The sequence below is a fragment of the Muntiacus reevesi genome, chromosome 2 (assembly GCF_963930625.1).
Source record: "Muntiacus reevesi chromosome 2, mMunRee1.1, whole genome shotgun sequence".
Classification (NCBI taxonomy): Eukaryota; Metazoa; Chordata; class Mammalia; order Artiodactyla; family Cervidae; genus Muntiacus; species Muntiacus reevesi.
The window spans coordinates 245219343-245240516 of NC_089250.1; the positions used below are offsets into that span (position 1 = coordinate 245219343).

The 21174-nt window shown below is 41.3% G+C and overlaps 1 protein-coding gene across 2 annotated transcripts in view; it reads right to left on the reverse strand.

Annotated features, from left to right (window-relative positions):
• CDH11 (cadherin 11) overlaps positions 1 to 21174 on the reverse strand; it is a 151774-nt gene that overhangs the window by 39207 nt on the left and 91393 nt on the right. For both annotated transcript variants that reach the window (XM_065925451.1, XM_065925452.1), the window contains exons 3-5: positions 9539 to 9938; positions 4950 to 5244; positions 1817 to 1936 (exon numbers count right to left, since the gene is read on the reverse strand). In XM_065925451.1, coding sequence (XP_065781523.1) covers positions 1817 to 1936; positions 4950 to 5244; positions 9539 to 9766 — 643 coding nt within the window. In that variant the 5' untranslated portion in view covers positions 9767 to 9938. The remainder of the gene's footprint in view (positions 1 to 1816; positions 1937 to 4949; positions 5245 to 9538; positions 9939 to 21174) is intronic.

Below are 21174 nucleotides of genomic sequence, written 5' to 3' on the forward strand. Positions count from 1 at the left end.
AGCACCTGTCTTCACAGAAGAGTCACCCCAGCATATTTATCATCAAAAGTAGCCATACTTGGAGCATCATATGGACATATTTTCCAGCAAATTACCATCGTTATTAATGTAGCATTAAAATTTTATGTTTTATATGTTGTACTATAAATACAAGTAATAATCTCATCTGTCTCAGGTGTAACACGTAATTAAAGATGCTAAAGATTGATACATTTGAGGACCCACTACATGAGCATCCATAACATAAACCCATGCTTTTGGACTGTCAGCAGAATCCTCTGACTATCAATGCATGCATACAATTCTTAGAAACATTACTCTGGTCTGTTTTAAGTTAAAAGTAGATGGCAATATATTAAAATGTTAATATTAGCTTTTTAAGTGTATAACAAATGGGTTAGAAATATACACAAAGATTATGTCAACTCTAGTTGTTTACTATCACCTATCACTGACAAGGATACATTAATAATTGAATTCTACATGATCTCTGGATATTAATGCATTACTGGTGTGGAAACCATGTTCACTTCAAATCTTTTGGGAATGCATGCAAGCTTTTTTCTGTCTGTAGATGTAGCAACATTTACACTATAAATTTAAGAGAGTGCCATGGAAGCTCTAAGTCCTTATCCTTTTCTGACCCTGATGTTTGTATGTTTCTCAGCAACATTCTTCAACTTGCTGAGCCTCGTTTTTCTTGTCTGTTAAATAATTTGGTAGGTTCAAATTGCTGCTTCCTAACATGAGTCCCTGAGATAACAAATATTGCAACTAGAGTCCCTCCAGCAATTTTAGTATCTCAAAAACTTAGATGCAATTCCACATTTATCCTTGGCAAAATTAATTGTTAAATGCCTTTGATGAAATCATAGCAAGTAGCCCCTTAAATTGTGATTCAAAGAATAGTGTCTACAAATAAATGATCACTTAGGTAAGTGGAAATTATATTCAGTAAGTGGGCAAAATATCTGATTGGCAGGCTATGCAATATAATATTATACACACACACACACATATACATGTATTTGATAAATTTCAACTGTATTAATATAAGTGGATTTTTTTGTAAATATCTTGCAAACATATGGGGGTATATTGTGGAAAAAAGAAGGGAGTTTGAGATATAATACTGTGGACTGACAGTTTCACAGGATTTTAGTGTTTATTCTAATAAAACGATCCTAGAATCAAATTTGGGACACATGGAGTGAAACATCTTGGTGTGGGTTTTGGCTGGTATATCTGTTCACTCTTTTGGTTTGCTATTTGTTTTCTGTAAGGATTTGCAGAACCTCCTTTTTGGATGTTAATGCCTGTTGGGAACCTCGAAGCTCCGCGGAGGAGATAGGGATGTGCCATCTCCCAGACATACCTGAGCCTCATCAGCTTCCACCCCCACAATCCCCAACCTTGCACAGCAGTCTTCAAGCTTTGAGAGCTGCCAGTCTTAACCAGTCCACAAATCCTATGGTCTCTTAATTTGGATCCACAGTTGAATTTTATGATAAAACATATTTGAAGATATATTTTTAAGTTGAAGTTGAATTTTAAGAACTGATATCACGAGGAAAGTTGCAGTCTAGGATTATATTTATTGCTGTGACATGGTGCAATACAAACGAAAGCAGTCACAAGTATAATCCATTGGGTGCTAACTATAGGCCAGGCAATGTGCAGTGTCTACACTGCACAATAGTTTTGTTAGGTGGCCCATTTTGTATTTTAGAAAACTGAGACTCAAAAAGGTTTCAACTAGCAGACATGGACTCCTTATTCACAATGTGTCACAAATCACAACGCCATTCCACGGTACCTGTCTGTGCTTCTACTGAAAAGTAGGGTTGTCCTTCCAGGATGCTGTACACTAACTTGGCACTGTTTCCATAGGTGGGGTCATCTGCATCTGAAGCTGTCACCTGGATCACTGACGTTCCTTAAAAGTGAAACATTCATTAGAGACAGTCCCTCCACTTTTCAAGTTATATTGTAGTTTGCAAATTTTGTCTTAAGATTAAAAACTAACAAGAGCCCCCAAATTATTCAATATGCTTTGATTTTCCAGACTGAGATGCAAAAATAATTTCCCTCCCTCCTCCCGCCCTTTTTAATCCCCATAGCTTAAAAATGAACTTTCTATATTCATAGTGCATCCTGCTATGCTTAGTAGTTAAAATAATAATGTGAACATTATTGCAAAAACATTCTAAGGCCCATACAACTGGAATGTTCAGTATATCAAATAATTAAATAAAAATCTTCCCAAAGAGTATAATAAAGGATAATTAATGATGAATTGCTTTTCATGAAAGGACAGAGTGCAGTCTTCCATCTGTAGCAGAGCAATAAATACATCATTTTATTGTTGCTTTGCATGTAATAAAATGACTGCTAATACTACATTTTAATTAATTTATGGCCATAAATATTGTACAGAGTGTTGTTCCCTACTGGCATGAAAATTGCATCTTCCCACCTCCAATGGGTCTGGTAGTCACACAACAGAAATCACCAGTAGACATCTGGTGAGATATAAGGCCAGCAATTGTGAGCCACAGTGGAAGGAAACCAGGGAATTGAAAGAAGAGGGGATTCTGTTTTTCGTAGGAAAAACCTTTGTTCCTTGATGGTTCCAAATGGGGCAGGGGAGATGGTCGAGGGAGAGAGCTGGTAATTACAGAATTCCTCTGTGCCAAGCACTGTTTGGGGCAAGTTCCAAGTATCCTGCCCCTCCGCTAGGTGCTTTTTACGTTAATTGTGCTTATGAGTTACTGAGTATGACAGGTAGGAAGTTCTGCAGTCTGCTTTGCAAAGTGGGTCACTGTCAGGATTCTAACCTCTACCCAGCAAACAACCAAGCCAAGGCTCTTTCCGTGACAGTTTCAACAGAGGAGCCAGGTTCTACATGAGAGGCAAGGCAGCCCATTTATATAGCCTCTGTCAGCCCTCTGATCTACAAATTTGCTGGTGATTTTCACACAGCATAAGAACAAATTTTACTCGTTTTTTTAAAAAATTCTGTACTTCATTTTTTCGTACAAACAACTTTTGGGGGAGGATTCTTGCCACAAAACTAGGCACTATTTTAAATCATGGAGATTTGTAATGGCATTAATAAGCTCTACTCTCTATTTTCATGGTAGAGCTTGGGAAAGTATTTTTTTTATGCTTAATTTTCTTCAAGAAATCCACTAAGTTCATTATAACTCTTTGTATTTCACATCTATGTTTATTTAACCCTCATCAGAGTTTACATTATCCTCATGGTATAGATGACAAAATGAAAACTGAGAAAGATGTAAGATGTTTTCTGGGTTGACCTGGCTGGTCAGAGGCAGAGCCATGATTCCAACACAGTACTGTCTGACAGCAGACAACTCTCATAGGCCACGATACAAAATCTGATATTAATCCTTAAGCACCAAGCTGCCCCAAGACATGGGGTCAATGAAAATTCCCCTGGAGCATCCTTTTTGATGACTGGCCTTTTTCCCCTGGCTCAGCTGCTGACACTGTTGTCCTCTATTTAATGATTTCTTTGATGTCTGCTGTTTCTCATTAAAAGTCCCCAGGTGACTACTGAGAAACTGAAGAATTGGGCAAGGCAAAGAGAAGGCAGAATAGGCCCAGTTGGGTTTTTATAAAGTATGAGAAGGGTTTCACATTAGTTGGAGGAGATGAAGAGGGCTATTTTTTTTCCCCCAACACAAGCTCTATATGCAAAGTGGAAGGAGTAGAGTTTTTTAAATCTTTATTTATTTGGCTGCCCCTGGTCTTAGGTACTTCATGCAGCATCTATCGTTGCAGTGTGCAGACTCTCTGGTTGTGGCTCATAGGTTTAGTTGCTCCAAGGCATGTGGGATATGAGTTCCCTGACCACGGATTGACCCCACGTCGCCTGCACTGAAAGGCAGATTCTTAACCACTGGACCACCAGAGAAGTCTCAAGGAGTAGGGTTTTAGAGTCACTTCTGTATCTAACTTTCTTGGGCAAATTGATTCTCAGTCTCTGTGCTTGGTTTTCTCATCTGTAAAATGGGCAGTTTGGCCCTGATGATCCTTAAGCTCATTAGAACTTTAAATCTCTGATTTCATAACCATACTTACTCCTTGATCAGAACAGCCCTGGTCACTGTCTGAAAAGCAAACCCTTCTTAACACGAGGCATGCTTCTCAAAAGCAAGCACAGCTACCTGCATTCTATAAAGTCAAACAAGAAGTATTGCCAGGAGAATTGTCCACTAACAATGTTAGGTGTCTGTACGCATGATGAAAAACATAGCTGCTTCTGAATTATTCTAACAGATGGTGACATAGTGTCATGGTGAGGTGTATATCCTGGTTCCACTTAATAGCTCAGATGACCTTGAATAAATTATAATTAACTTGTTTCTACCTTTGGTTTCCCATTTGCAAAATATGTCAAATAGGACCTACCTCATTGCAAAAATGAGTCACTGCAAAGATTAAATGCAACAGGGCATGTAAATCATTAATGAGCACTGTGCCTACATGCTATAAACTCTGCTGCTATTACTTATTGAACATCAACATGCACTAGTGACCAGATATATATTATTTATAATCCTACATGACTAGAAACTTTTAGTCCCATTTTACAGAGGAGAAACTCAGGCTAAGAGAACAGATGGAACTGATTCCAAGTCACAAAGTTAACAAGCACCAGGATGGCCTGGGTTCGATTACATTTTTCCTATTCTTCTATGCCTCCTCGTATTTTGTAAGATTACAGTTTAAAACCTCAGGGCAATTTAAAATATTTGAAACTTCAACTATATACATGAAAATTTTTTGCTTGTTATTTTGCCATAGAAGCTACAGCATAAATTCTATATCTTGGCTTGGGAGAATGGGCACCAGCCCACCCACCTGCAGACACACCACGCCTGCAGGTGGAGTAGGTCTGTCCTTCCCCCCCCCTTACGTACCCACGTTGGACCTCTCGGGCACGTTGGCGTGATAGGTCTCATGTAAGAACTCAGGAGGGTTGTCATTAATGTCCTGGACCTTGACAATGAATTCCGACGGTGGCTCCAGGGGCCGGTTGGTGTCCCTGTCCACCGCCTGAGCCATCAGCGTGTACTGGGCTCTCTCCTCTCGGTCCAATGTCTTGGTGGCATGAATGTTCCCTGATTTGTCATCAATCACAAAAATGGTTCCGGCTCCTTCACCTGAGAGAATGTATTTAATGTTCCCATCACCAGAGTCAATATCGGAATGAAGCTAGGAAAAGAGAAATGGAGACTTGTAATTCCATGGCGGATGCTCTGGGGAGGTAGAGACACACTCACATGCTGTTTGCTACAATACACTGTTTACACGCAGACATACCTACACTGAAAGGGAGACACTCTCACCCCATTTACAAATGAAGAAATGTAATCTTAGAGAAGATAATTGTCTTGGCTAAGGGTACATAGCTGGGGAGCAGTGAAGCCAGAGTCCAAATATATTACATATGCACACATATTACATATTACATGTGCACACATATGAAACACATATAATACACATTAGTAGAGCCATCTTGAAAGAAATATATGCATATTATAGAAAGTAAAAGACACACATTTGAGCAAGAAGTAAATCTTCTAAGTTCTGATTGCCATACCTTCTTTTTCCCTGTGCAAAGACAGCTCTTGTTACCAGTGTCTTGTGAATCCTCTAAGACATATTCTATGCATATGCCAGACTATCTATACAAATACATGTGCTCTGGTTTATTTTTACACAATAAAGTGCAGAGCGCGCACACCACTCCTCAACTCCGTTTTCCTACCACAGTAAATTCAGACGACCCTTCCAAACCGGTACATATATATTGATCTCATCCACTGTATACAGGTTATTATTTCAGTCTTCTTCCAAAGGACACTAAGGTTCCAAAGGACACCAGGCTTTTGTTACCACAAACAATTCACTGATCAGGATTTCTGGATGACCTGCTGAGTGGCACAGCAAGTATGAGGCTCTGGGGATAGACCCTGCCTGGAGGACCACCCCCCTTCTCCTCATAAGCATGGAGTGCGTGGGGAGGGTGGATAGACATGCAGCTTCTTAGACTAAAGAAAGACCATCTCCTTGAGATTTTCCCCTCCCTTGACAAAGCCAGGCAAAATGATGGAACTCGCCTAAATCCACACCTGGCAGGGCCAGGAGGTCATCCAGGTCACCTGACTACCCACTCGTGCCTTCTGCCTTCCTCTTCTGTGCTTTGTAACATGCAACTCCCCTAAAGACCACATCCAACTTTCCCATAGCAATAAAGTCTTTATTGTACTTTGTTGTCCAACCTAGATTTCTGCCGCTATCATCTTAGTCTGAGTTCCTTTGCCCTCATTTTACCCTTTATGGGAAAAGGTAAGCATTACTTTCACTGTTCTCAGGGGCTTCAAGAATAGGCAGGTGGATAAAAAGCGCTTGGTTCTACCTACTACCTAAGAAAGCCTAGTGTAAACTAAACAGCTTTATTCTCAGGGAAGTAATAATGATAATAATACTTATTACTTAAAATTATTATCTTAATGTTTATTATAGTGCCATTTTAATATTATTATTAATGTGATTTTAATTATTATTATTATTATCATGAAACCAAGACCTAGAAAGCTTGCCCAGAATCACAAAGCAGGATAGAATACATTGCTTTTTAAATTTTTTTGTATTGTTTAAATTTTCCCCAAAATATCTAATGGGTTTGCATTGCCTCAGTGAAACACCAATTATTTCAGCTCAGAGGGATACCTGTAGGTACAAATTACATTTTGATTTTAGTCTATAGTGCTTCTTAGGGGGAAAAAAGCATACTTTCCTTCAGAACTTGTTATTCATAACAAGCTATGTGTTGTCATGAAATTATGGCTACACATTTCTTATGAATAACACAGTTTGTAATATACAAAGCTATCTGAATATGTGGAAGCTCCAAAGGATGACTCAAATTGCCCCAGTCTTCATACACGTTTCCACAGTGGGGGCAGACATTCCTCTGGCTGTCCTTCTAACCCCCAATAATTGTTTATATTTGTTTTCTCTGCCTCAGACTTGTCAAAAGTCAGGGGCTCAGCCATGACTGTGGAATGTGGAACAAGGAAGTCAATGCAACACTTCCTTTAATGGGAGTCTAGACAAGGAATGTTTCTAGGGAACTTTATATATTACATAAAATTTGGCAAGACTTGGGAATTAAATTTCATGATCAACCAAGTAACTGAAAAAATTTAAATATAGTGCTCATTATTTTTTATCTTGCTTTCAGAGTTCAAAGTTGGATATAAATTCCCTTTTGCCCCCTCTCCAACAACGATGAACCACACAACTAACAATGACATTTATTAGCTCCGACACAAAAAGCAGTTTGGAAATCCATTCAGTCCTATCAAAGGATCAGTTGCTGAGGCAGACACGGCCAATTTCTAACTCCCAAGACTGAGGCTATCCCCTAGGCAGAGCACAGCATGATGCAGACTCTGCTCCCTGCAGATCTAAAAGTCCACAGCTTGCCAAATTCCACATTTTCAGAACATCCTAAATCACTCAATCTCGAACGACACCAAATCAAGGTTTTTAGGGAACAAGTCGTCTCGTCTAATCCTCCTATTCATGGAGAACTAGAGATCAGCATTATCTCAAGAGGAAGTTCCATAGGATCTAACCACTTTCTTTTTCTTTCTCTCCCCATCCAATCTGACATCTGGCTCGTTCTCACATGCCTATATTTTTCCCTCCTCTTGTGTCTGCTGCTGCATTTTAGTAGACACAACAGCTGCTTGCTCCACAGAGATGCCTTCTAGGGCCTGTGTCTTTTGCCCTCCCCACCCTAACACACCCTGCTCCCCACGGAGAAAGTCCCTGTGGCACAAGTTCTGTTTTCTCAGAACAATTCACACACACTCTCCACGTTGTTCAAGCCACACAGCTCCTGCCGTGGCTCAAGTCTCTTCTTCCTCTCTGTGCACAGAGCCTGTTTCGTTGATGGAAGGAATTCTATGTGCCGATTATTTCCCTGTGCTCCATTTCTCAAGGATACTTCTACTTTGGGTGTGATCTTTCCATTTTGGGTATAAATGATGAAACTGCTCTGGTACATCTCTTCAGAAAGACAGTTTTCCAACCCTGAACAATATTATCAGGACACTAATATGAACTTCCTCCAAAGATGTCAATTTCATAAATATGGAATGGTAGTCTCATGTTAAGCAACAACTAAGATAACTTCGTTGGAATCTAAGAGGCTCAGAAATGAGAACCCCACAGATCTGCTCTTGTCCCTCTCCCGCTTCAGTAGATAACTCCTGCTGATCTTTCAGGTCACAAGTTACTACCATCGTCTCCATGAAGCTTCCCTTCATGCCTCCTAAATTTTGTGACGTAAATTCATCATCACTTCTAGTGAATTTCTTCATTATCCTATTCCTTATTTTAGTTTTTTTTTTTTTTTAATTGCTTAGGTAAGTGTCTCTTTTTCCACTAGTCCTTGAACTCTTTGAGGCCAGGGACTATTCTACTGCAGTTTACCATTTGCCTCCCTCTGGACTGTCACATAGCAGGCTTTCTGTTCTTATGTGTATGAACATTTATCTCCTTGCCATTAATGTCACTTGCATCTGAAAGATGGCTGTATGTTTTACCACAAGTGATAGCTGGCAGTCAGTTTTTCAAATATATTTTGTTTGTTTTTATTTTGGGGTTTGAAATTTGGCTGCATGGCTTGCAGGATCTCAGGTCCCCTACTGGGGATTGAACTAAATCCCCCATCAGGGGCTCCTCAGTGAAGGTGCCATATCCTGACCACTAGATCACCAGGGAACATGCCCTCAAACATATTTTGGACTCTTTCTACTCTTGCACTTTTGGAGGGGGTACTCAGAGAATGCAGGATTTCTCAGTAGTACTAGGACTCTCAAGTCTTCTGAAATGGGTTTTGCCATCCTTGAGCCAAACTGGATAGAATTCCACCCATTCCCATGATGCATCCATTCATCTTGTCAAATATGCACAGAGGTGTCCCCAAAACTGGGCTTTGGTGTCAGAACCTGGGGATACAAACTGAACCTGTTTCTCATGAAAGTAGCTCAGGGTCCAGTGAAGGAGACAGAGGGATACACAGACATGTGTACTACAGGAAAAAAGCTATGATGAAAATAGTACAGAGCCTTATAAGAACGCAAAGGAAGGCATCCTAGCTGGGGTTTGGACGTGGTGGGGGAAATGCCCCCAGTTGGAGAATGGTTAAATACATAATCATCATTTCTATTCAAGAGACTACTGGGCAGCCATTAAAAACAGAGTTTTTAGAGTATAATGTCAAGTGCAAACAGAAGTGTTCTTAACATGGATGTCTAGGAATTAGAAAAAATAAAATAAATAAAGCTGGAAGGATGAATGAATAGGATTTGGCAGATTTTAGAGATGATCAGACCATTGCTACCTTCCCTCCTAGATTTTTGTTTTGCCAGGACCCCAGTCCAGGGAGGGTGGGGAGTGAGAAGTGAGCATGCAGTTAGAGCAGCCTTACCCTGCCCACGAGCACGGGGTCGGGCCCCGTGTACTCCTCGATCACGAAGAACTGGTTCCAGACCCAACCCCTCTTGGAGCGCTGCAGCACCTGGCCCTCCTTGCCCTTCTCGTGGTGCCCGTGGAACGAGGGTCGCAGGTGGCTCCTCCGGTCCGTGGCGAAGGCCTGGCTGTGGCAGAGCATGCCCAGGCACACCAGGGCGGCTTGTAAACAGTAGTTCTCCTTCATTTTTGGTTACGCGGTAGGCACAGGAGAATGCGGCTGTCACCCCGTCCGCCGACCGTGCGGCTGCCTGGCGGATGGCGGCCTCCCCAGACGCTCACGCAGACCTCGCTCCGGCTGGAAGGTCTCTCCCCGCCGAGTGCATCACGTCAGGGCTGCCCACGTCCCCGGTCGGCCTCTGCGGGGAGCAGGAAAGGGCAGATTAGTCACAGGTTCCATCCCCACTTCCATTCGATTCTGTAAACACTGACCCACGCTGGACCCCTGAGGGCTTTGCTCCGGTAATGAGGAGGCAGATGCCAGTGAGAAATAGTCTCCACGATCCGGCCAGTCCGCCTCCCCGGATAAGATAAACATACGGGAAGAAACCCCTCAAAGTCTGTATGAGGATAAAACGTGTGTGCTGTGGAGTCCAGCTGCCCAAGTCTGAGAATCAGTTTTGCCATTTACTTAGCTCTGAGTTTAGGGTAAGCCAACATGGAGCTCAGCGTGCTCATGTATGAAATGGGCCGGGGAATCCTACTCAGCAGAAGGTACAGATCTGAGTCTTAGCTCTAAGTCTCTTAGCCAAGACCTGGTATGTGGTCAGCACTTCACATTCATCTGTTATTACTAGATTAATGATCATGGGACTTCCCTTGGTGGCTCAGACGGTAAAGCGTCTGCCTACGACGTGGGAGGCCTGGGTTCAAACCCTGGGTCAGGAAGATCTCCTGGAGAAGGAAATGGCAACCCACTCCAGTATTCTTGCCTGGAAAATCCCATGGACGGAGGAGCCTGGTGGGCTCCAGTTCATGGGATCGCAAAGAGTCTCAGACACGACTGAGCAACTTCACTTTCTTTCGTTATATTAATGATCATAATCGTTCTTGGCTATGTTTTTGTAGTAGGGAAACCTAGGGCGCTATGGGCATTCCGTAGAGGAATACATAGCTGAGGGGGATTGAGGATGAAGACGGCAGAGTGGGGACTGTTAAGGAAGACGTCCAGAAGGATGGGATGGCAGGGCTTGACTCTCAGATGAGTTACTGTGGTAAGAGTGGTATGGATGGGATGTCCAGGTAGAAGGAACGGCATTCCCCAAAGCCCAGAGCTGTTCACAAGCACAGTACTTCCCAAGACTGTTCAGCTTACTGGATGGCATTATGGAAAGAGGAAGCCAGCAATGACTCTTAAGATATGCGAGGTCAGGGCAGACCTTGAGATGGTCAGTGATGGCCACTAAAACATTTGTCATTGAAATAATGGGTCAAATTTGCATTGTTGGGTCAATATAGTGTCAATTCAATAAGCACGATTTGCTTTTGTCCGGTCAAATGTCCACCCAAGAAGATGAAAATCCTACCTTAACCTGACAGTCTTTCTAAGCATACTCTATAGGCTCCCTTCAACAAGGAAAAATAAAATAAAACAGCACTCCCCACCAACTGGTCCAAAGGTCATGTTCCTGGCACTCAGTCATGACTCCGCTACTCCTCAACAGTAAGGATGAGCCACTAACACATTTCCAAGCCTCTGTGGTTTCTCCCCTACAGTCACTCTAGTCTTCTCTCCAGCACTCTGGTTCTCTCTGATCTTTAACTCCTGCCTCAGGTTTCTCGGTTTCTTTATGGGAATGTCTTTCTGGTGCCAGAAACTTATTCTTCCCCAAGGAACTTCCAGTGCTCATTCTCCTGTCTTAGGATTCCACACCTTCTTCTGAACAATCATCATCTCCTCTTGGAACTCGAACACGAGTTGGAGCCCATGTTCCCAGAACCAGATGATCCTCACCACCACCCGTACTTGTAACATTAGGAGCTCTCAGAAAGTTGCTGGGCATGGAGGCTGAAACTATATTTCAACACCTGTGGGTCTAAATGAAATTGATGAGCTTCTTTATTTTTTTTAATTGAGAGGTATAGTTGATTTACAATTGTGTCAGTTTCAGGTGCATAGCAAAGCAATTCAGTTATATGTACCTGTGTGTGTATACATATTAATGTTCTTTTTCATATTATTTTCCCTCATAAGCTATTATAAAACACTGAATATAGTCCCCTCTGCTATACAGTAGGCCCTTGTTAGTTATCTGTTTTATATATAGTAGTGTGCATATGTTAATCCCAAACTCCTGATTTATCTCCCTCACTCCATTCCTTTTTAAGGGAACTCCATTTCCCCTAAAAGGGGAAGAAATGATAAATTTGTTTTCTGTGTCTGTGGTTGTATTTCTGTTCGGTAAATAAGTTCATTTGTATCATTTATTTTAGATTCCACATATAAGCAGTATCATGATATTTGTCTTTCTCTGTCTGGTTTATTTCACTTGGTATGATAATCTCTAGGCCCAACCATGTTGCAGCAGAGGGTTTTATTTTATTCTTTTTAATGGCCAAGTAGTATTCCATTTAAATGCCACATCTTCTTTATTTCTCTGTCTCTGGATGTTTATTTAGGTTACTTCCATGTCTTGGGTATTGTAAATAGTGCTACAATGAACATTGGGGTTCAGGTATCTTTTCGATGATAGTTTTCTCCGGATATATGCCCAGGAATAGGATTGCAGGTAGCCTTATTTTTTGTTTTTTAAGGAACTTCCATACTGTTCATAGTAGCTGTACCAGTGAAATTGGTAAGATTCTTGAACATTGTACAAATAAAAACCATCACCTAATTCTTTGCTATCTGATTTGGACAAAGTGGTTAGATGGGGAGAGAGGTGAACAGAAAGGAGATAGTATGCATCTTGGCAGAATGGAATATATCTAGATTTGGAGGTTGGGTTGACCTGAACTGAAATATCATTGTATAGTTCAACCTGGGTGGCCTTGGGCACATCGGTCAGGCACAATGAGGCTCCAAGGTCTAATCTGAACCACAGGGATGAAAAGAGCTGGTGTACACATGCGGGGCTAAAGACAGAGGGAACTGGGCACACACTGGGTCTCCTCCTCTCTCTCCGGAGCTCCACGGTCCAAGTCTATGGGCCTCACTCAGCAGAAGGAAGTGCTCTGACCTGCAGGTGGAGATGCCCTGAAGACAGGGGTGAAGTGCTTTCTCTAAGAGAGGAATTGAGGAATAAGAGTTACATGGAGATACCAGAGCCATCTGTCCTTAGAAGTCTCAGAAATAAGGGAACTGGTGGAATTCTACTTTGCTGGTGACAACCTCTTTTCTTCTGAGGCTCTTTGATTTCACCAACCCAAGCCGTTCTGAGGCTTTGTAATATGGCAAAATGGTATCTGGGGAGGTCACACATGTACAGTCACTCCAAGTATCCATCACTGCCCTCAATACTATTTTGTGATGTATTATGTAAGTCCCTTTTCAAGGAATAAGGACTTCAGTATTTGTTGTAGACAGACTCCAGGATATGTTAAAGGCTGTGTAGAAAAGAGAGAAAGATTCAGGAGGCAGTGTGGTCACTTAACGTCTTCACCCGAGACTTGGGCATATCAATACTACATCAAATGCTGCTTCTTGTAAGGCAAACCGACTGCATGGAAGGGACCAGGAGGAGTTAAATCCTACAGTGAGGTAATGCGAAGTCACAGGAAGATGCCTGCATTTAAGTTAGAAAGCCAAAGTTACGATTAAGAATCTGGCACTGAGCTTGTGGTGGGGCATGCCTCAGCTCGGAGAGTGGTAGCTGTGCCTCATTCTCTGTAAAGAGAAGCCAATGGGTGACATTTTCTGCAAGTGGTTTCCAGGTTCACATTCTCGTTTGGATGAAAGATTTTGGAGGTATTTCTGATTCATAACACCATCTCCTTACTTCTTAATGGTTGGGATGATATCTTACTCACAACTGGGTGGCCAGTGCCTGAGCAGGACACCAGTAAAAGCTAAATATATGATTTGAACCCCATACTTCAAGTGCAAACTTGATAATGCCTCCATAGAATCTCGAGAGGAAGAAATAGAAAAGTAAAAGCATATGGTGCAACAAGATCTCTGCCCATTTCACACCACACCAAGTATTAAGTGTTCATTCACACAGTGATAAATTATTCTTGCATATACTGTGAAGAGTATTTAAAAGAAAGGGTTTAATTAAAGTTGATATTTCTGCACCTCTTTCTTCTGGCTGCCATTTTGCTGTAAAGTGCAATTATTTCTGACACTAAATGTGTTGAAACTAGATGACAACTGTTTTTTTCTTTATAAAAAATTTCTAGATTGATACTAACGAATTTAAGTTTCCACGTGACCAATAAACAATAAATTTTGCCCTTTGTTAAAAAGGTGATACATTTCACCCTTTGTTAAAAAGGTGAAATTATCTATTTTCTTCTGTTGGAAAGAATAACAAGATCAACTTGCTTTTAAAAGTAGTTCCTTGAAACCATTATTTATAAGTGCTTATATGACTGTGTGTATTATATAAAGTTATTTTAATGGTAAATCTCAGGTATGTTAAGATGAATTTTTAAGACATTGTTTTTTAATTCAATTTTGGAATGAAAATATACTGAGCAAAATCTTTTTCTAGCCACTGCTCTAAAATCTTTATAAACAGTAACTCATCTATTAATTTCTATAACAAACTTATAAATGGGAACTGTGAATATTCTTATTTTAAAGGATGGAAACTAAGATCTGGATAGATTAAGCAATTTATGCAAAGTTATGCTTCTGATAAATCACAGCACTGAGTCTGAGCCCATGACAGTTGGCTCTGGAGTCTGTCTTTAACCAGTGAGCGACACCAGCTGTCACTGCTTGTTGGCTTCTGAGGTTCATAAGGGAATGGTATGGACACTGTGATAGAAATAGTAACCTAGATGCAGTGAACCAATAGGAGAACTAGGTTTATGTTCATAATATGATTATGATGAAAATGGTAATAACAGCTAACATTTGCCCAGTCTTATTGTTTGCCTGGGCTTCCCTGGTGGCACAGATGGTAAAGAATCTGCCTGCAAGGCAGGAGACCTGGATTCGATCCCTGGGTTGGGAAGATCCCCTGGAGAAGGGAATGGCAACCCACTCCAGTATTCCTGCCTGGAGAATCTCATGGACAGAGGAGCTTGGAGGGCTACAGTCCATGGGGTCACAAAGAGTTGGCCATGACTGAGTGACTAACACTTTCACCTCTTTCATTGTTTGGCTATCATCCTTCCAAGTGCTTTCAATGAGTTGAGTCATAAATTTTCATAATAACTCTACACTGCAGTATTATTGTAATCCCCATTTTACAGATAGGTAGTCTGAGGCATACCAACGTTAAGTAAGTTGCTCATAGTTACAGAGACAGCAAGTGGAGGAGCTGAGATATGAATACTGGATAGTTAGTTCCAAGACCTGCATTGTTATCCCCCACAATGCATGTGATATTGCCTCTCTTAAGAGAAGACAGGAGGCCACATATGAATACATATTATAAGAAAACAGTCTCATGATGAAAATAATTTAAGTTTTGGTGGTAGGGGGTAATATGGTAACTAAAATGTTAAAACCAAACCAGAAAGAGGAAGATAAAACATTTTATAGCAGTGATCAAAGTGAAGATGAATAGGAGGTAATTATATCTGTTATCTGATTCTGTGTAGCAGCATATACCAATATAACCAGGTTATATAAACAGTTGGTCAGTTGACGTTATAACCAGTTAACCAGTATACAGGTTATAACAAGTCCTTGAATAGTATAATCAGATCCTTGGACAGCACCAGTACCCAAAAGTAAATCTTTGACTTCTTAAACACAGTTTCAGAATTTTCAAATGTATAGGTTAAAAAGATCTGTTCAGAAAGATTATTATTAATATTATTTAGAAATGCTTCTAAAATCTAGAGATCTGGTTGATATATGCAGTGGTACAGAGTTTGCAAGATTCATGCATGAAAACAGGAGACTGCCCTCCTAAGAAGACCTTGACATTGGCAACAACTAGGGAAATATATCAATGTTCTAATTGGTTTTAATAAAGACCCACCCCCCCTCCGCCCCAAGGCAGTTTTTGAACAGTCCTTCCATTAAAGCACTTTCTAGCAGTATGCCAGAAATGTCTAAGCATTGAGGTTCTACTAAAACATATAGGAGGACTTTATGATGGAAGCATATTGCTTGGAAGGAAAAATAAATGTTGTTGAAAGTCACGGAAGTAATAACACGACAGGAAAATGGATTTGCAAAACCGCCAGCTCTAAGTGGAAGGCTCGCCCCTCTATCTTGAGAGCAGATAGCCCGTCACGAGCTACCGCGCCTTGAGCATAAGACTCTCTTGCTGCGCTCGCTTTTGTCTCCGTAAAAGAAAATGACATAGACGGGTGTTTAAGTATATTTGGACTCCTGCTGGAAATTGTTATCGGGGAGAAAGAAAGACGAAAGCGCTTAGCACAAAGCAAGCGGCTTTGGTTTTTTAGCGTTCTCCTCCCCCACAGAGCTGGAAGGATCAGACAGGCTGACCTGTTCTTTTTATTTCCAGGGAGTTAATTTACAGTTAAAGGCAGGTTATCACTACATTAAGAATATTATTGAGCCCACTAGAGCTCAAAACCTTATTCTGCAAGTGCTCTGTCCTCCTGTCAGGAGCTCAGAGGCTCTGGTCCCCACTGCAACAAACACAGCTTTGTAACCAATCGGATTCCATTATGCAAATTAATTCAAGCATATTTTATTCCCAGTTCAGATCTCATCAGTCAGCACTGAGCTGGTCTCTAGTTTCAAATCAAATCACAGGAATTATGCCATGTCTGTGGAAATCACAGAGAATGGGGACAGGAAGTAGTACAGGAACTATTGAATCACATTTCTTCCCTCATTTCTACACTTGGAGCAAAGCATAAGCTTGTAGTAGTAATCACTTCTGCTCAGGTGCAAAATACACAGCAGAGATGCAAAACAGGCATTGTGTATCTTACTCTACTCCCCGATACCAAATTCAAATGTTAAAGTAGGAAGCAAACGGGGCCCCTTATCAATGACCATGAAGGTCTATAAGGGCAAGTGGAATGTTTAAAACTGCTCCAATGTAAATGTGATTCTTTGCTTCTAGAGCTAGAGAACCACGGGAGTGTCAGCTTTGAAAGTGAAAAGATCACTCCCTGCCTGGTGTTGGGAAGGCCTGGGTCCAAATCGCTCATCACTTGTGGACAATATAAAATTAGGTAATGAGAGCTAGAATTATCCTTGATGAGGTACTGGATTTGTCTGTACTGCTGGGCAGTATACTCAGGGCTTGGTATACAGCATTTAATTGTATTTCCACTACAACTATATGTAAATATCACCCATGATATTATCTACAAGGAAACCAAGGCTCTGGGCAATTAAGTAAATTACTCAAGGGTACACCCTGAAACAGTGGTAAGGCTGCACTTCAAATTCAAATTTATATGACTGCAAAACCCATGCTTTGGTTTTACCTGGTTCCCAAACACTAAGATCTTCAACATGTGGAGGGGCAGGATCCATCTCCAAGGATGGTCTAAACTCCATATAGTATTTGACATTGAAAAGAATTTTTGTTAGAGGTGAATTTCATTTATTTTAAGCATGTACAATCAGCTTTTATATTCTTAGGCCACAGAGTATCACAGAAATCCAGCTTAAGTCCCCAGACCTCAAACACACAGAATCACTCACTGATTATTTATTTATCTTTTCAAGTAATTAAATCATCTCCAAATGATAAGATGACTAAACACAATGTGTGCTGTGAAGAGCTTATTATTTTTGCTCTACTCAATCCTTAAGATAGTATTTTTCTCACTGTAATATTTTTAAATGTTAATCATTAAGATGAATGAAATACATCAACCCATACAGGAAATAACACTGTCACCAGTGTCATCTTGGGCTATGAATAAACACCTCATATGAATGTGTGGACAGACAGAGATCTTATTTTCCATTTTTCTTTTGCATGAGTGAAAGTACCAGAGGGAAGATCGGGGCAAAAATGGTAATGATAAACAGATGCTCAACATAATGTAATGTCATTGGTGGTATCAAAGGCCTATGTGTAAATCCCTCTTTGTCTATAAAGTTTTCTTTATTTGCTGGTTCCTTCATTCAGCAGTAACTTTTCTCAGTCTCACACCTGAGCTGGTCTCTGGAGATACATAGCTGCAATGTGTCTCTGATCTGTAGACTCAGATGATGGTGAGACAGTTGTCTGAGCAGGTAGATGATGGTATGACATGATAGGTGCAGACAGGACTGGGTACCAGAACACAGAGGCATCCGTGGCCCCAGCTCTGCAGATGAATCTGTAACATATCCCTCCTGCCTTTTGGAACTTGCCTACTCCAGCCTCTTCCAAGTGTTAATAAATATGGCTATTAACAATCTCCCACATCTGGAACTTCCCCTCTCACCCTGAGCCACAGCTGATTGGACCACATGTAGTCCAGTGACACAACCAGACCATAAACCAACCACAGATTGTTTCAAACTGTGTAACCTGGTCAAAATGATAATCTGGGTGAGTTAGATTCACTGGGATACTTGAATGAAAGGAAACAGAACCATTTGGCAGTTAGTAAGGGAGCTGAAATCCCATGGACAGAGGAGCCTGGCAGGCTACAGTCCATGGAGTCACAAAGAGCAGACACGACCTAGTGTCTATATACAACGAAGGGAGCTGAAACAGAAAGGTCATGAGGCATATAAGGGATGGAATAGCAACAAAGTGACATCTGATGGCCAAGGTTTTGGTAAAATCAAGGTATGAACAAGGTATGAGAAACCAAACAGAAACAAGCATGGCCTCTATCCTTCAGCCATGTAAATGGCAGAATGCATGGACCTTCCTGGTCGCTGGTCAGGAGATTGATGGAGCCCGAGCTGTCAGAGGTACGCAGGATAAACGAGTCTGAGAAATGGCATTTCCGACAAAATGGTTGAGAGCATGGGCTCAGGAGTCTGATGGGGTTAGAGGATTACAGCTCAAGAGTTTCTGCTCACTAGGTGTGTGACTCAGCCTCTGTGAGTCTCCACGCTGCCTTACTGAAAATGGGAAAAACACGAGGACAGTTCTTAACAGGGGAGATCTAAAATGAAATGAGATGGTTCACAGAGAGTTCCTTGTAGTGCTTGACACTGGCTGGCACACAGAAAGCAATAAAGAGGATAAGTTAGGAGTTTTGTCCCTTGAACGAGAATACATAAATATGTACTGTAAGCCCTGGATGCCTGAATGTGACACGTAATATACATACAGCATGCCATAAGGTACAAGCTTTACAAAGGGCTCCAGGAGGCTGTCCATAAAAGGCTGTAAACACAATGAAACTTACAACAGGATTGCTGAGTACACTGATGCTACTATATGAGTCCAGGGAGACTCCTGGAGTCACTGCAATAGTCCAGGTGAGAGGAAATATGGTTCTGAACTAGAAAATAAGGCTCACGCGGAGGCAAAGCGGACTTTCTAGAAACCATGCAGGCGTGAAGGGCTCTGGGACCTGGACAGGTTGAGGATGAAGGATGAGATTTCAATCTGAGCAGAGAGAGAAACAGCGGTGCTGTTCCTGGCCTCAACAGAAGAGACTGGTTTGGGGATAAAGAGCATGAGTTTGGTTTAAACATATTAATCTTGTAAAGCCAGTGGATTGATGCTCAAGTGGTGAGCTCAGTCTAAGTTCGGTTTCCAAGTTCTTCTAAAAGTAGGTACTGTCAATGTCAGCATTTCTGTTTCAAGTTTGGACACCTTGTTGCCTCAATCAATCCTAGAATCTCAGAACTGGGGAAAACCCTAGGTAGACTTTCCATTATTAGTCCTTATTCCACAGACAAATGGGAAAACTGAGATACAGAAATGAGAAGTAACTTGCAAAATAGGAGGCAACATGAACAAAACCTAAAAGCCCTCACTGTACAGAGGGAAAATACAGGGGGAGGAACAAGTATGAATAGTGAAAGGAAATTTTTATAGCATCTACCGTGCCCTTTCCTCACAAAACCCGGCTTAAAAGCAGTCCTCCTTTTCAAAAGATTTCTATGGAAACAGCCAGTCCAGGTTCCATAAGGGAACAGACAGTCAGAAATGAGGACCTGGGAGCTCTTTAAAGATGATCAGTGGAGAACTGGAAGAGGAAAAACAATCTACATATTCTCACTAGACTGTGACATCCTGCAGAGAACCACTGTCCACAAAGTCTGTTTCTTAAAGCACAAACAATAAGAGGAGGAATTATCCCAAGGTGGCCTTAATAACTGACAAGGGCCTGATGTGGTTTTTCTGAAATAATTACTAAGGCGAGGAGAGAGAGTGCCTCCAATCAGCACCTCCAAGAGCCTTTATAATTCTGAGAAGGCCAGCCTGTGACCCCAATCCACCTCGGTCCGTGTGCATCCGTCCAGCTTAATCAGCCACCAAACCAGAGTGAGGAAAGCACAGACTCAAGCTGCTTCCAATTATCAGAGGCATGATTTTTTTTTTTTAAATCTCACTGTGGGTGGGCTGTTCTGGAGGTCTCTTTCCAAAGGCCCTCCTCAAACTATGCTATCATGCTAAGAGTAGACTAAACTCTGCATGTTTTTAAATGGATTTTTTTTTTTTAATATCTTTACACACATCATAGAGAATCCCCCTCCTTGTTCTCAGAAAGCAGACACCAACAATAGCCTCATAATGATCCCATTGTGGTTTCAACTAATCCAATCTCTGAAGCCCACTTCTTTCTTTTCAAGTGCATTAATGTCATTTATCAAAAGGAAGGGGATTTTTTGAAAAAAAGTTAAGCATGAAAGAAAAGTAATGGGATACAGCAAACTAGTCAAGTGCCTTGTACAGATGTGCGCCGAGCATTTTCTGAAGCATATACCCAACACTCAGACAGGCAGGACTTTCAAAGGCAACGTTAAGTGTCTTTTGTGGGTCTCAGATAATGTGGTTCACTTAATTAGATTTTCTATAATCCCAGGTTAATCCTATTGTGAATTACAGACGTGAGTTCACTTGCCTGGCAGAAACATCTACTGCTACAAATGCATTTCTGGAAAAAATATATACCTTACTTACAATTCATTACCAGAGTCATTTTTGCAGAGACCTGCTTCATTTTCTCCCTCCACTAGGTAGAAGAAACCCTTTCCCATTCCTTTGGATCACAATGTCCTTTAAAGCAATTTAATTGTTTATTCCTTTTTCCTTAGGATTAAGTTCCCTAAGAGTTGGGAACACAGCAGTTAACTTCTCATTGAATACCTTGCACCTGACTACAGTAATGTATATGCTGACATGAGGACCCAGGAGTCCTTCTGTCCCTCATGGAACTTAAAATTTAGACTTGTGTCTCCAGATCTTGACTGCATATTAGAATTAACCAAGAATGGGGGGAAAGTGAAAGTGAAAGTCGCTCAGTCGTGTCTGACTCTTTGTGACCCCATGGACTGTAGCCCATGGAATCCTCCAGGCCAGAATACTGGAGTGGGTAGCCTTTCCCTTCTCCAGGGGAAGTTCCCAACCCAGGGATTGAACC